Source organism: Apodemus sylvaticus, chromosome 18, assembly GCF_947179515.1.
Source record: "Apodemus sylvaticus chromosome 18, mApoSyl1.1, whole genome shotgun sequence".
Classification (NCBI taxonomy): Eukaryota; Metazoa; Chordata; class Mammalia; order Rodentia; family Muridae; genus Apodemus; species Apodemus sylvaticus.
Genome location: NC_067489.1, coordinates 22,169,024 through 22,186,028, shown reverse-complemented (window position 1 = coordinate 22,186,028; position 17,005 = coordinate 22,169,024). Strand labels below are relative to the sequence as shown.

At 39.9% G+C, this 17,005-nt stretch overlaps 1 protein-coding gene across 1 annotated transcript in view; it reads left to right on the top strand.

The window, feature by feature from the left end:
* Positions 1 to 17,005, top strand: part of LOC127668980 (A disintegrin and metallopeptidase domain 3) — a 49,121-nt gene that overhangs the window by 24,728 nt on the left and 7,388 nt on the right. The window contains exons 11-16 of the mRNA XM_052162872.1: positions 115 to 251; positions 1,858 to 2,044; positions 8,804 to 8,902; positions 13,702 to 13,897; positions 14,318 to 14,405; positions 14,672 to 14,858. Of these exons, the coding sequence (XP_052018832.1) occupies positions 115 to 251; positions 1,858 to 2,044; positions 8,804 to 8,902; positions 13,702 to 13,897; positions 14,318 to 14,405; positions 14,672 to 14,858 (894 nt within the window). The remainder of the gene's footprint in view (positions 1 to 114; positions 252 to 1,857; positions 2,045 to 8,803; positions 8,903 to 13,701; positions 13,898 to 14,317; positions 14,406 to 14,671; positions 14,859 to 17,005) is intronic.

Genomic DNA, 17,005 nt, shown 5'->3' with positions numbered 1-17,005 from the left:
AGTGGAGGAAGAGAAGGAGGGAGAGGAAGAGGAGGATGAGGAAGAAGAGAAGGAGGATTTATAATAATTCTGTTTTTTTTTTTTTGCTTTGTTTTTCTTTTTTGATCTATTCAGCACCCAAAGACATTAGCTGTGGAGGGCTTTGCCATTGTTCTCTCACAATTGCTGGGAATTAACCTGGGGCTGGCATACGATGACATCTACAATTGTTTCTGTCCAGGAAGCACGTGCATAATGAATCCTTCGGCAATGTAAGGTCTTTTTCAACTCTGATCTCTATAGACACCTAGGGAACATGTGTAGTATGTTTTGATGTACCTTTTGTCAGAGTATGACTCAACTAGGAAGAGCTTGAGTGAGTGCACACACAATTATTTAAGGCGCATAGAAGAGAATGAGTTCAGAGTGTTCCCGAAAACCTAGTTAACAGTTGTTAACAGCTAGCAGTGAGTGCAGTACGCTACTAATACACATACACGGAGTGAAGGTGCATGTGGACGGGTTGTTTGTCATCACTGCTGACAGTCTCCTAGGGAAAGGTGTGTGACGCTGAGCTATCAGAAGCCTTGGAGGCTCAACGGACCTGTAAACAAGGAGCTTTGGCTGTGAACTTTGGGGTGTAGGGAGAGAAAGGGTTACAAAAAAATAACCTCAGAAACTACTGAGCCTGTAAGGAAAATAGTGGAGACACAGGGGAACCAGGTAAAGCACAGCAGGGAGCTGAAGAGGGAAAGATAAGGAGATGGGATGGAGGCATGGGCAAGGTGTAAGATGGGCTTTGTGAAGGTGCGAATTAGAACCTGAGGTGTTGGGGTAGAAACTGTGTGTTTGCAGAATGGGAGATTTTTACAATCAATCCAACAATAAACAGTCACTCTATACAGCTTGGATAATTTAGACGTGCCAGTGAAGTGAATGAGCTGCTTCCAAGGGAGCCCAAGCAGAGTCTCTTGAGCCATCTTGGGAGATGGGTGTTCTCATAAGAATCCACGTACGTTTATTAATGTTGAGAAGTCTGCGCACTGAAGGATCACATGCACTCTCCTGGCCATGACAACTCACTACTAAATATCCACATCTCCAGGACGGTTTCATCTGTCGTGATCTGGCTTTTGATTAGTTGTCTGTTAGGCCTTTCAAGCATGCAGTTATATAAACGGCAAAGGACAGGTGTTCTAGACTGTTCAGACCTTCAGCCGATGGGAGAGAATTAACATTCTGTGGAGATAATTTTGAGAGGCATCCCAACTGCTGAAAAGGGGAACTTAAGGTGGAAGGCCCAGTCAGCTGGGAGGAAGGAGTTGCAGAAGGGTATATGATCTTGCTGAGGGAGGGTGTGTATATGAGAAATGGAGGACAGGAAAAAAGCCACATGTGCAAAAGAGGATAAAAGCCACATGTATTTGTTTCAGTCTCCTCAAAGTCTTCCATGTACTAGGGAGGAAACAAACAAACAAACAAAAAACAGGAAAAAAACTGTGTGTGTGTGTGTGTGTGTGTGTGTGTGTATGGGGGCCTGTGCGGAATACAAAAACCAAGAATATACTGCAAGTCCCCCAAAAGTGGAAGGCACCAGTTAAAATACACTGCTCAGTAATAACACAATGCCACAAAGCAAAAAGTTACATGGAGTTAAAGGGAAGGGGCAGTGGGGGGCTCTACAAAGGAAGCCTGGGGTGATGACTCTGTGGGTGAGACTGCTTGATACGCCAGCATAAGAACCTGAGTTCAGATACCTAGCATGGCTGTAAATATGTAGAGCATGGTGAGTATTCATGGCTTTATCCACTTTCTTAAAGAATGTTTCTGGACAACAGTTGCATTTCATTTATTTGAAGAACATCAATGTATTTTCAGACGCTCCCAAGGCATAAAGGTTTTTAGCAGTTGCAGCGTGGATGAATTCAAGCAGCTGGCTTCACAACCTGAACTGGACTGCCTTCGGAATGCACCAGAGACAGAAGTTGTTGCCCTGCCCCAATCACAAGTTTGTGGTAACCGTATCTTGGAGGTGCCTGAGCAATGTGACTGTGGGCCACCAGAGGTTAGCCAGAATCTTTCACAGCCATCCAACATGTGTTCTATGTACATCTATTCTTACAGTCGTATAGATTTATATATAATAGAAGACTAAGGACCACTGTATTATCTAAGGAAATGAGCTGGATATGGTAATGCATTCACCTGAAAATCCAAGCATCCTGGTGAGAGTTTCAGAATTCAGAATTGGGAAGACTGTCTCAAAACAATGACAAAATGTTGTTACCAACCTTACGAGCGAGGATGTTAGTTTTTACTTCAAGTTTTAGAAATGTACCAGGATCTGAAATTTACCTTAAAGAAGTTTCATAACACATGGGATGGTGAGAGTTTGTGGCACATAGGAACATGAGTATTTTTGAGTTTGAAAATTTTAAACTTTGGGTAAAGATAAATTGTGTTACCATTACTAGCCAAACCACGAATGCCAGCAGCATTCCTAATTGGAATGCCCACAGTGGTTCATGAAATGTCATGTATGTTAGCTTAGTTTCACACATGGGATTATTCCTAACCTTCTTCACTTATTCCTCTTCCTCCTCAATAGCATACATAATATGGCTGACACATGGGTTCCCCAGTGATTCCTTTCTTCTTAGTCCATTCCAACAGAGCCACAGAGAGAACCCCGAGCACTTCCCATTCAATACTGCCTTTGCTATAATGCTACCAACCCCCTGTTGATTATTTCTGTATATCTTGGTAAGAATGTGTTGCTATATCTTTACAATATGTCTTGGTAATGGTGAATGGAATGCCGGCCTTTTCTTCTGTGAAGGTGCTCCGTTTCCGGTGTCTCTCTGCTTGTTGGTATGGCTATCTTTGATTACTAGCTTTGAGCACTGTTAGTCATCTTCGGTGATGAAACCAGGTGAAGTTTTGTTCGAATATTTTCTTTTTCAATTTTGTACTTGACTCTTGAGTTTATTTTTCTGTTTCTTAGAAGAACCTTACATACATTAAATTTGGTCAGAGATGATTTGGAAAAAGAACAGCCAGTGACTCGGGGAGTCGTCTGAGCTATCAGGGTTTCAGAGAATGCTACCTATCCATGTAAGCGAGCAGCCTTACAGAGAAGATAGGACTGAGGCTCAGAAGCCGCTGGAGCTAAAACCCACACCCGATTATCCAATCACACTCTCTAACCTCGGCACAACCCCCTCTGCTGCCAGCGTGTGAATGGCCAACGCACACTCTGTCACAAAAATAGACTCTAAATAAGGCTTCAGTTTGTTTGTTTGGCTAACAAAATAAAATGAGCTGCAGCTAGCTTTGCAGAGATACTGAGTACAAACCCGGAAGGCAACATAAGCCACCTAACATAACTTAATGCTACCCACAACCTGTGGTTTACCGCTCAGTTTTGAAGACCGACCAAAGCCTTTGGCATTGAAACTAATTGCAGTCACCTTTGAATGGGCTTGTTTGATCTCTTTATGTAATTAACCCCTTGGAACAACTGATCACATTGATACTCTCTGGAGCATGAGTGACATTGGCAGGAGAACATGTTAGAGTCCTGAGAGATTCAGTACAACCAGAGATTTAATTTTTTTTTCTTTTGAGCTAGGTCCTTGCTATGTCTCTGGCTGTCCTGGAACTCAACTATGCAAACTAGACTGGCCTCAGAGTCATAGAGATCTGCCTGCCTCTGCTTCTGCAGTACTAGGATTAAAGGTGTTCAGGTCAGTTCCAACTCGTAGGTCTCTGGGCCCGGTTTCTGAAGTACATGGTAGTGTCTCGAGCAATAGGGGTGTACCTTCCACCTCCAGGAGGCGACCAAAACCAACAGCAATAACTGTAAGTCTCAGGAGTCTTTTGGACAGTCCTGGTCAACAACTCAAAAGCAAGCTTCTTATGTCTGGTATTGGGATGTTTGTTAGGTGGTCTTTGGTTCTTGGAGAGAACACTGTCAGCCCAGACGAGAACAGTTCATTAAATCAATATATGTATATTTATACACAGAATTATGTTTATTAGGACAGGTTTTTTTTTTTTAGATAAGTGGTTGATAGTATGATGAGTTGTGGATTCTGTAGACTTCCTTATGGTTATCTTACCTTCTTCCTTCCTGTATTTGGCTCCTTTCCCTTTCCTAATTTCCTTATTAGGTCACTAGCACCTCCCCTCTTTGTTGCTCCTCAAATCCCCTGTCCTGCTCATGACCCCATTTTACTTACCTGGTTTCTGCAGTCACCCCAGGTTCTCTATTCACACCTGAAGATTTGGAGAAACTGCGACGTTTATCTCCCCGGGTCTAGATTAGCTCATGATCAATCACAGCGCAGAGCTGTTGAGGCCAGTCCCAATGGTTCCAAAGGCTGCACACTACCACACCTAAGGCTGAGGGTGCATTGTGGAAGGGAGGTGGGGAAGACTGAGAGTCAGAAAATCAGGGAGTTTGCTGTGAAACTGCATCTCCTAATAATATCAGGAGTTGTACATGCAAAGTCTCACCAACATGACTTCCTAAACACTTGCTGATCAAGGAAGACACCAACAAATGCATTAAAGTGAAAGGGAAAAAGACTGTGAGGCCTTAGCCCTACACAAAGACCTACATATAACAAAGGAATGCTGAGGATGGAAGAAAACAGTATTCTCCAGGGAAGGGCACAGAGACTGAAGATCCAACACCAATGTCCAGCTCTGAAGACATAAGTGCAAGAAATACCATATAGACTGAGCATGTCATATGTATATGTGTATGTATATGTATATGCATATGCATGTGTATGTATATGCATATATGTATATGTGTATGTATATGTATATGATGTATATGTAAGTGTATATGTATATGCATATGTGTATGCATATGTGTATATGTGTATATGTATATGTACACATATATACATACATACATGGATATATGTATAATTAGGAATAATATGTAGGAATAATATATTATTATAATTAATAACATAATGAAATATATTATTCCTAAATATACATATATATGTGTATACATATATGCATGTAATAACAATTATAAAAGAGAACATGAAGCTGACAGAGCTCCAGGAAGGTATATGGGAGTGCTTGGAAGGAGTAAGGGGAATGGAGAAATGTTGTAATTATATTATAATCTCAGGATTACTATTTTTTTCTTTCAAAACATTATTTGGGGGTTTATATTATTGTCATATTTCTCATTATTAAAAATTCAAATATATTTTGATCATATTCTCACCCCTCCCCCAGATCAGTGGTTCTCAATGACCCTTTAATATAGTTCCTCATGTTGTGGTGACCTGCAACCATAAAATTATTTGCATAGCTGCTTCTTAACTGTAATTTTGCTGCTGTTATGAATCATAATATAAACACCCATGTTTTCTGATGGTCTCAGATGACCCTGTGAAAGGCCCTTTGAAACCAAAAAGAATTGTGACTCCCAGATTGATAACTGCTGGTCCCTCTCTATCCCAACCTACCCAACTTTAGAAAGAAATAAAAACCCAATACAACAACAAAACTTCCACAAACCAAGAAAACAAAAGCACATGCAAAAAGAAAAACAGTTAAAAAGATAAATGTTCCATCCATTTGCCTAAGAATTTCATGAATTTATTGTTTTTAATAGCTGAGTAGTATTCAAATGTGTAAATGTACCACATTTTCTGTAGCTATTCCTCTGTTAAAGGAGACCTAGGTTCTTTCCAGCTTCTGGCTATTATAAATAAGGCTGCTATGAACATAGTGGAGCATGTGTCCTTGTTATATGTTGGGGCACCTTCTGGGTATATGCCGAGGAGTAGTATGGCTGGGCCCTCAGGTACTACTATGTCCAATTTTCTGAGGAACAGCAGACCGATTTCCAGAGTGATTTTACCAGCTTTCAATCCCACTAGCAATGGAGGAGTGTTCCTCTTTCTCCACATCCTCGCCAGCATCTGTTGTCACCTGAGTTTTTGATCTTAGCCATTCTGACTGATGTGAGGGAGGATCTTAGGGTTGTTTTGATTTGCATTTCCCTGATGACTAAGGATGTTGAACATTTCTTTTGGTGCTTCTTGGTCATTTGCATTTCCTCAGTGAGAATTCTCTTTTTAGCTCTGTTCCCCATTTTTTAATAGGGTTATTTCTTCCTCTGGAGTCTAACATCTTGAGTTCTTTGTATATATTGCATATTAGCCCTCTATCAGATGTAGGATTGATAAAGGATCTTTTCCCAATCTGTTGGTTGCTGTTTTATCCTATTGACAGTGTCCTTTGCCTTACAAATGCTTTGCAATTTCCCATTTGTCTATTGTTGATCTTAGAGCATAAGTCATTGTTGTTCTGGTCAGGAAAATTTCCCCTGTGCTCATGTGCTCAAGTCTCTTCCTCAGTTTCTTTTCTATTAATTTCAGTGTATCTGGTTTTATGTAGAGGTCCTTGATCCAGTTGGACTTGATCTTTGTACAAGGAGATAAGAATGGATCAATTTGCATTCTTCTACATGTTGATTGCCACCTGAATCAGCACCATTTGTTTAAAATGCTGTCTCTCCCCCCACCCCCTACTGGATGGTTTTAGCTCCTTTCTCAAAGATCAAATGACTATAGGTGTGTGGGTTCATTTCTGGGTCTTCAATTCTATTTCATTGATCTACCTGTCTGTCTGTGTACCAATACCATGCAGTTTTTATCACTGTTGTTCTGTAGTACAGCTTGAGGTCAGAAATGGTGATTTCTCCAGAAGTTCTTTTATTGTTGAGGATAGTTTTCCCTATCCTGGGTTTTTTGTTATTCCAAATGAATTTGAGAATTGCTCTTTCTAACTCTATGAAGAATTGAGTTGGAATTTTGACGGGGATTGCATTGAATCTGTAGATTGCTTTTGGCAAGATGGCCATTTTTACTATATTAATCCTGCCGATCCATGAGCATGGGAGATCTTTCCATCTTCTGACATCTTTGATTCCTTTCTTCAGAGACTTGAAGTTCATAGTTTGAAAGTATATCCAAATGGCAAAATGGCAGTCATAGGTTCATTCTTAGGGCCTATGGCATGCCCGGCCATGAGTTCTTAGCACCATTTACAGTACCAGACAGCAGCCCCAACTGAGAAGTAACTGCTTACCCATACCAGTCATGGCACTGTGTATTTCTCACCAGGCCAACTGTTGTTCAAGCTTCCAGGTTCTACAGGTAAGACTACTGATACCTCCTTAGCCGCCTACATGGCCCCTTCCCACACTGTGAAAGCTAGCCAGCAGGCAGGAAACGTCTAGGTCAGTACTAGCTTGATTTCTCCATGACTTCTGACCAAAGTATGTGATACCTTCAGGAACAGGGTCATTCCATCAGGTTCTATTGGATAACCCAGACTAATGTCAGCGGCCTGTATGTTTTGGGGGAATGCTATAAGACCCATTGACCAATAACCAATAACTCAAAGGGAGTTAATCTACACCCGGCACCTGAGCTTTTTGTTTGATAACCTCAGGCAAATGGGAGAGGCATTAGCCTTCTATGCAGTATAACTCCACTTAAATTTGTATGTATATATTAGAAAACTTCTAAAGTAGCATATTTTAAAATAATTAGTTACTCTTATAGTGCCAGCCTTCCTGTGTAGGAAGTGTGCTATAAGATGAGAAAATACGTATTAAAGATAATTTAGTGATATCAATCTACAGGTATTGTAATTACCCAGTAAGTTTAAGAAACACAGTGCAGAAATTGTTTTCTGTCCTTCGGTATAATGGATTTAGCATATAAAACATTAGTTGTAAACTTCTTCAGCAATTTTATGACTGTCATTTATCACTATGTTCTGTACTGAAGCTTTTTTAAAAAATGAAAGCTTTCAGAATCAGGCTATCTTTTTTTTTTTTTCCTGTATGGATATCCAATTATTCTAGGGCCATTTGTTGCAAAGGCTATCCTTTCTGAATTAAAGTATCCTGGCTCCTTCAGAAAGAAGCAATCATGTGCTTTATAATTTTCACTTATATTCTGCAATAGTACATGCCTGTATGAAGTTTTTATCTCTTATGGACCCTGGTAAGAAGAGCAACCCAAGCGAGCACTGCAGTTGGCAGAGAAGTGAGAGGCAGAGAAAGAACATATGTAGGGACTCCATTATGCTCTCTATAGAAAAGAGCAAGGCAGGGACCAAAACAGTGGGACCAGGGAGTCTGAGTACTACTGGATGTCTCTTTCCCCCACTGGTAGGTCCCAGTTGTCAAGTACATGTTCCTACTGTGTTTCCAGAAGAGGAGATATTAATTTGTAAGAGTTCTACAAGGGAGGCATTTGGGGGTATATGGTTTGATTTGATCAGTTTGAATGAAAAGGATCTTGTAAAAATGGTTGTAGCCATGTGGCTTATTTAAACAAATAGGCAAAAAACAAAGATAAAACCACACACAGGGGCTAGATTAGCCAGGAGTAGGGGAAATGTCACTGTCCTACTGGCGCATGCACATGTGTACCACCACCCCCATCCCCTAGCCCCCCCCACCCCTAACTGATGAGAGGCTCTTCATTAACACCAGTGTGTAGTGCACGCTATGCAGCGATATTGGCCACAGTGTTGACAGATAATAGAAAGTATTTGCTCAACTATTGCTTTATGAAGCCATATCTTTATTTTTTTATTTTTATTTTTTTCTATGATCTGTTGTTGGCAGGGCTGTGACTATTAGGGGATGTTTGGAAACTAATAAAGATTAATTGAGCAGCGCACAACTGTACTTTGAAAAGAGATTTTTAAAAATCATATATATGAGTTCTAATGCTTATGTTTACCTTGATTATATTTTCTTCTCTAGTCCTGTAGTCATAAAGGATGCTGTAATCCTAATGACTGTACTCTGACTAAATCTGCGGAGTGTGGTACAGGGCCATGCTGTGACAAAAGAACATGCAAGGTAAGTCTGGAACACAAAAATAAAATACCTTTCAGAAGTCTAGAACATGACATTCTTGGCCGGCTAGCTCCTGAATAATGATACAAAGACTTCATAATAATTATGAATATTTAAGGCCTTTTCTTAGACTTGTTCTCAACTAACTCATATAACTTAAATTAACCCATTTTCATCTATGTTCTGCTATATGGCTTGCTACCCTACCTGTCTTGAACATGCGACTTCCTCTGGAAGTCTCGCTGGAGGATCTGTTGCCTCTGATCCTTTCCCATAGTTCCTGTCTCTGCAGATGTCCCACCTCTCCTCTCCTGCCCAGCTATTGGCTGTTGAGCTTTTTATTAAGCCAATCAGAAGGTGACTTAGGCAGGTGAGGAAGGACAGAGACACAGCTTTGCACAGCATACAAACAAACAAAAAAAGATTATCTAAACAGGAGTCTTTGGTATACTTCTTTTCTAGCTTCTGGAAGAATCTTTCAAACATTTTAATTTGTATTCTCTTTGAAATGCTTTCTTTTGGTCTAAGTCTTAAAAGTTAGAAGATGTCCATTTGTAGAATATTTTTTTGAAATATTGTTTCCCTTTATTTTTTATTATATATTATTATTTTCTATATTCTTTGTTTACATTCCAAATGATTTCCCCTTTCCCAATTCCCCCCTCCCTATATTTCCCATAAACCTTCTTCTTTCCACCCATTCTCCAATCACCTCTCTCCTTTTTCTCTGTCCTGATGCTCCCCTCCAATGCTAGATCAAGCCTTTCCAGGATCAGGACCCTCTCCTTACTTCTTCATGGGAGTCACTTGTTATGCTAATTGTGCCTTGGGTATTCAGAGCTCTTGGGCTAATTAATATCCACTTATCAGATTGCATTCTATGTGTATTCTTTTGTGATTGGGTTACCTCACTTAGGATGATATTTTCCAGATCCAACCATTTGCCTAAAAATTTCGTGAATTCATTGTTTTTAATTGCTGAGTAGTATTCCATTGTGTAAATATACCACATTTTCTGTATCCATTCCTCCATTGAGGGACATCTGGGTTCTTTCCAGTTTCTGGCTATTATAAATAAGGCTGCTATGAACATAATGGAGCATGTGTCTTTATTGCATGCCGGGGAATCCTTTGAGTATATGCCCAGGAGAGGTATAGCAGGGTCCTCCAGAAGTGTCATGTCTAGTTTTCTGAGGAACCGCCAGACTGATTTCCAAAGTGGTTGTACCATCTTACAACCCCACCAGCAGTGGAGGAGTGTTCCTCTGTTGTATTCTGTAGCTGCCTGCAGCTACTACGAACTGGGTTGCTGGAACAGAAGCTGAGAGATAGATGGGGAAGGGGTGAAAAGAAGGAAGGCCAGGACAATATTTTACCGATCGAGGCCCCAACTTTAATGGTGGTCAGACCTTTTAACAGTTTGGGCAAGCCCTCCCCTCCAGACTCCAGACTGAGTTCCAGCGGAAGTTGGCTAGCTTCGCCTGGTGGTCCTTGGCTCTACTGCTCAGGCAGCTGGGTGAGTCACCTGCTTAATTCAGGAATTCATAGACCTGGAGGAACAATGAACTTAACCTTCACTCTGAGCTTCTCCACCCTAGGTGGAGCAGGTTCAGTCCTTGCTCAACGTGGGCTTGGAGAAGTTCACCTTGACCAAAGTCAAATACATGCTTAGCACTCCACCCTAGGATTAAAATTCCTGCTGTAACCTACTTCCCTATTATGCCATAAAGTCAGATACCTGCCTGAAGCCAGGGATTGTCCTTGGCCAATGTCAAGTTCCTACCATGTGGCATGACTCCCCAACATGGCTCTTTCTCCACATCCTCGCCAACACCTGCTGTCTCCTGAGATTTTAACCTTGGCCATTCTGACTGGTGTGAGGTGAAATCTCAGGGTTGTTTTGATTTGCATTTCCCTAATGACTAATGATGTTGAGCATTTCTTAAGGTGAACCAAAATTAAATCAGGATCAAATAGATAATCTAAACAGTCCCGTAACCCCTAAAGAAATAAAAAGGGTCATAGAAAGTCTCCCAACCAAAAAAAGCACAGGACCAGCAAAGGCTTCAGTGTAGAATTCTATTAGACCTTCATAGAAGACCTAACACCAATACTCTTCAAACTATTCCACAAAATAGAAACAGAAGGAACACTACCCAACTCATTCTGTGAAGCCATAATTACACTGATACCAAAACCACACAAAGATCCAGCAAAGGAAGAGAACAGGCCAATTTCCCTTATGAATATCGATGCAAGACTACTTAATAAAATTCTTGCCAACCGAATCCAAGAACACATCAAAACGATCGTCCACCATGATCAAGTAGGCTTCATCCCAGGGATGCAGGGATGGTTCGATATAAGGAAATCCATCAATGCAATCCACTACATAAACAAACTCAAGAAAAAAAAACATATGATCATTTCATTAGATGCTGAAAAGGCATTTGACAAAATTCAGCATCCTTTCATGCTAAAAGTCTTGGAAAGAACAGGAATTCAAGGCCCATACATAAACATAGTTAAAGCGATATACAGCAAACCGGTAGCCAACATCAAACTAAATGGAGAGAAACTTGAAGCAATCCCACTAAAATCAGGGACTAGACAAGGCTGTTCTCTCTCTCCATATCTTTTCAATATAGTACTTGAAGTTCTAGCTAGAGCAATTAGTCAACATAAGGACGTCAAGGGGATACAAATTGGAAAGGAAGAAGTCAAATTATCACTATTTGCAGATGACATGATAGTCTACTTAAGTTACCTGAACACCTCCACCAGAGAACTCCTACAGCTGATAAACAACTTCAGCAGAGTGGCTGGTTACAAAATCAACTCAAGTAAATCAGTTGCCTTCCTATACTCAAAGGATAAGCAGGCTGAGAAAGAAGTTAGGGAAATGACACCCTTCACAATAGCCACAAACAATATAAAGTATCTTGGTGTGACTCTAACTAAACAAGTGAAAGATCTATACAACAAGAACTTCAGGTCTCTGAAGAAGGAAATGGAAGAAGACCTCAGAAAATGGAAAAATCTTCCATGCTCGTGGATTGGCAGAATTAATATAGTTAAAATGGCCATCTTGCCAAAAGCAATCTACAGATTCAATGAAATCCCCATCAAAATCCCAACTCACAGAGTTAGAAAAAGCAATTCTCAAATTCACCTGGAATAACAAAAAACCCAGGATAGCTAAAACTATTCTCATCAGTAAAAGAACTTCTGGGGGAATCAGTATCCCAGACCTCAAGCAATACTACAGAGCAATAGTGTTAAATACTGTATGGTATTGGCACAGTGACAGGCAAATGGACCAATGGACTAGAATTGAAGATCCAGAAATGAATCCACACACTTATGGTCACTTGATCTTGGACAAAGGAGCAGAAAACATCCAGTGGAAAAAAGATAGCCTTTCAACAAATGGTGCTGGTTCAACTGGAGGTCAGCATGCAGAAGAATGCAAATTGATCCATTCTTCTCTCCTTGTACTAAACTCAACTCCAAATGGATCAAGGACCTCCATTTTATTTATTTCTTTATTTATTTGGATGAAATACATCATTTCTCTATGAGGTAGCTATTAGGGACATTTTCTAATTTCCACTATGTCCTTGATTTCAACTGGTGGATCTCTTTCTGCCCTCTGCTTTCTTTCGTATGTTTCAATCTGCCCCCAAAGATCTCTCTAGCTGTGGTAGTGCAGTGTTGTTCAAAACTGTTGTGACAGGGATTTTTCTTAGTCATGTCTGGATGTAGTTCTTTAGGATCAAATGGCATGCACCAAAATGAAAACTAACAGGGTTCCTCTGATAAACAGCAATAGCAAATCTCATTCTGAAAACCAGACAAGCTGGCGATATGCAGCAGATAAGCATGGAAGTGTAGCTCTGGTAGGCTGTCTTCTCTGAGAATTGATGGCTAGAACCAAAGGTTGTTTTCAAAATGCATGAATGGAGAGAGGTCCACTGAGGGCTTTCATGTCTGACAATTTACTTCCCCCGCTGGAGCCCCTATCTTTAACTTTTACCACAAAGTCTAGGAAATCCTCCATAGAGCTCATCTTTCTGTGGTGAAGACACAGCGTGCTGGGCTTTAAGGAGAGCTACATGGAAAATCACAACATGGGTTGTATGAACGCATACTGATTTTGCCCAATATGACTGACTAGAAGTAGAGCTTTGCTTATAGGTGTTGTGCATTTTATTTTCATCTTTATCTACCCTGAGTGTGGAAGACCCCTTTCTTTTCTCTGTATTTTTTGCAAATCTTCAAGCTCTTTCTTCACCAGACCTTGTCCAAAGTCGAGAGATTTGATCCAAGCATTTTCCTTAAATTTCCTTAAATTTCCTTAAATTTAGACACAACTCCCAGTGCAAAGCTGTGAAGGACATCAACAGGGCCAGCTGCTTTATCTACAGCAACTAGTGATCAATAAGTTTATAACCAATGCTGAGACTCTCTTTCAGACCACTCTGAAAACAACTGATACCCTATTATAATTATATCCCATGGCACATAGAGAAGAAAAGATGATGAATTCCCAAGATGAAACAGAGCAGCAGCATCTTGTAGAAGTCTGTTGTTTTGCTTTTTGGTTTTTGATAGTTTCCAACAAGCTTTGTCCCTATGTTGTATGTAAGATATCTTGTTGATTCCTTTTGCTTTTAAACTGACTTTAGTCTATAGCATTATGTAATCTTTCAAAGGAGTAGAGGAATTCTCTCTTGCCTAACTTACACAAAGAGATGAACTGAGTCGTCCTGACCAAAGCTGGTTTGTTCTTTGTCTCTCAGATAGCTGAAAGAGGACGCCTATGCAGGAGAAGTAAGGACCTGTGTGATTTCCCAGAGTTCTGCAATGGAGTATCTGAATACTGTGTACCTGATATAAAAGCTGCAGACCTGGAACCTTGCAACAACGAGACTGCCTATTGCTTTGGTGGGGTTTGCCGAGACCCAGATAGGCAGTGTTCAGATTTATTTGGAAAATGTACGAGATGCATCTTTTTGGGAGGAGGAGGGGGGGAGTTGCCATTGTTTTAAAGCTACAAATTTATTCTGTACCTTATTCTAAAATACTGATCTACAACCACATTTGAAAACAAAATCAAAGCAAATCAAAAAGGAAGATTGAAGGCCGTATAAGATATAAGTTAAGGCCAAGGCCACTGGTGGGAGATGAGGAGAGAATTAGTGTGTGGCTTCAGAGAAAGAGAGCGACTTTTTCAACAATTTTCCTTAACACAATTTTTTTCCTGAGTCATTTTTTAACTGATTTGTACCCACCGTTCCTGTTTATATTAGAAGACACTGACTGTTTTGGTATAAATTCCCACAGTTTCAAGCATTGTAAATTACATTTTTGCTTTTAGCATGAGGAACTTGAAATTCCTTTTTATTTTTTTTTCAGATGCTAAGGGTCCTAATTATGTGTGTGCACAAGAAGTGAATCTGCAAAATGACAAATTTGGAAACTGTCACGGGCGCTGTAATTATAAGTACATACTCATCAAGTTGTCCATTTACCGTGTGTGTTATGTGTAGTGCAAAGAGGCGCACCTATGTTTACCCGCAGATCAGGTGTTGGATGTTGGAATAGGTGTATGTTCTCAATGGCTTACTCCATTTCGTTCTGCCTTAATGCTCTAAATTAAGTATCAATTTAATTGTATATGTATATATTGAGTTATCTATTGAGTTTTAAATTGAACTAATGGACAAGAGCTAAGTAACAATTTATAACTTTTCTGCCTCCTATGTCCAGTGCTGTATTTTGTGGAAAAGCAGTTTGCTACTGGAACTTTGCAGAAATCGTGAAAACAGAGAAATATGACATTCAGTATACTTACTTGGGAGGCCAGGTGTGTGTGTCCGCACATTTAAGAGTGAGGGACCCTGGGGAGGCAGACAACACTTATGTCCATGATGGTACGATTTGTGGTAGTGGCCTGGTAAGTATACATTTACTTGATGTTTATGTACTGTGTTTATAATGGATTTATGAATGCCTATGGGTGTGAGCAAACATAACTATGAGAGTGTCTACAATTTCTCTTGCTACATCATAATAACAAAGTACAATTGTGAATAACTATAAAGATATCGTAATAATACCCATTCGCTTGTTCACTAACCAGAGTTGCCATTGGTCAAAGAAACTTCCATTTTGTGAATATCTTTCTTAGAAATTTGGTTATTGATACGAAAATTGTTTTCTCACACTTGAGAATCTAACTTTCTTTTTGTTTGCAACAATTTATATAAACTACAAACAAAAAAGTGTCAAAACCCATGCTAAAAGAAAAAATTACAACAAAATGTTACCAAAATGTGAGAATGTAGGAATACTATGAAAAATATTAAAGAGAAATTAAAGAGCCAAGTGTTTAGTCTTGCAGTAACTAACAAAGATAATTTATGATTTTATGAATAAAATCATGTATTTTTATTTTCATAATACCCTAATACTCCAAAATATAATATTATTATAAAGATAATTTCTCTTCTATAAGATACAATAATAAAACATAAGGTTTAAGTTTCATTTAATTTATTTTCTTTTAGATGAAAATTTCAAAGTCTAATAAAAGATTAACATAGGTAATTGTAATGCCTTAAAGCAAGAGTATAGGCAGTTTGCCTGAGGCTGATTTAAAAAAACCGGATAATCTAAGTATTCACATAAAAAGTCACCAAGAATTTTGTAACCTTCTCCCTGCTGAACTACACATATGCATGCATGCAGGCACACACGCAGGCATGCACACATGCATGCATGCACACACGCACACACGCATGCATGTGGTCCCTCTGGGATTTGCCCTTCACACCTGCTGCCACATAGTTCCACAAGGCCTCTTTTTCTTAGTCTGCTCTCTTCCCTGATAAATCATCTAGTAGATGCATCTGGACATTTCAGTGAAGTTAAAAAATGAGTTATGCAACATCAGGAATACATAATTAGTGGGTATTTTAATGAAAAAAACAGACTACAGATTTCTTTCAAAATGTTTTTAACCCATATTAACCTTAGAAAATAATGGTTGCATTGTGACAGTTTGTGTCTGAATATTTAAAGTGATTTAAGAAATGAAAAGCCAAGAGGAAAAATTTAAATCAGCAATAAACTTAAAATAGAAGAGGTTAAAATAAAAAAGAAGGAGATAATACTGAAGGAGCAGCCTGGCATGAAAGCATCTTTAAAAACTGAAAGTGTTGACTCTAAATATGAAGTTATAAATACTGAAAAATGGAAAATTTCAACACAAAGGAAATATTTGGTCTTTCTCCTTGTGTTGTGACATATCTGTCAAAGCCCAGAATGGTTGGGGCTTCTTTGTGGTTTCAATTTAACCCCATTCATTCATCCCTGAGTATCTTAGTTATCTCCATCCTGGAGTAGAGTGACGGAATAGCAGACCCTGCCTGCCTCGGGACAGAATTAGTTCAACACTATTAAGTGAGCCATCATTAGTCAAGGGAGAGATTCAACTGCTGGCTTCCTGGAAGGAGACGGAACTGGGGAATGCCCTTGGACAAAGCCTGTTAGGCCCAACTGTGTGCAAACATATCCCTTCACTTGGGAGGTTATACTCCCCAGGCAGAGTAGGAATTTTCTTACTTTTCTTCAAATTTTTCACCCTGCGAAGCCCCTATATTGGTCTGGGCCTGAACTGTGTACATTCCTTGACAATAAACTGTCAAATACAAGCAGATAGATTGTCCTGAGGTCTTTGAGCCACCCATGCTGGCCCTCAGGAGGTATCTGGGGGAACTCCCTTCTTAATGCAGTGGGCTGGAAGCACACTGTTACCTGGGACTTTCGATTGGCATCTGCAAGTAGGTATTGTAAGAACAGAATGTTAGATTTTGCCAGGCTCAGATGTACCTGAACAGAGTCTACATCAGAAGTGGGGCCTTTTCTTGTTCTTCACCCCTTCCCCTGCCTGAGAATCAGAGATACTGGCACAAGGACTTTGCTCTAAACCTCTGCCCACCCTCAAAGGGTATAGGAAGAGTCTCTTCTGTGTCCCCATCAGGGACACAGGTCCCTGATGGTCTTCAGAGACCGACTCCCATGTTGTCTGTCTCTGGAGCC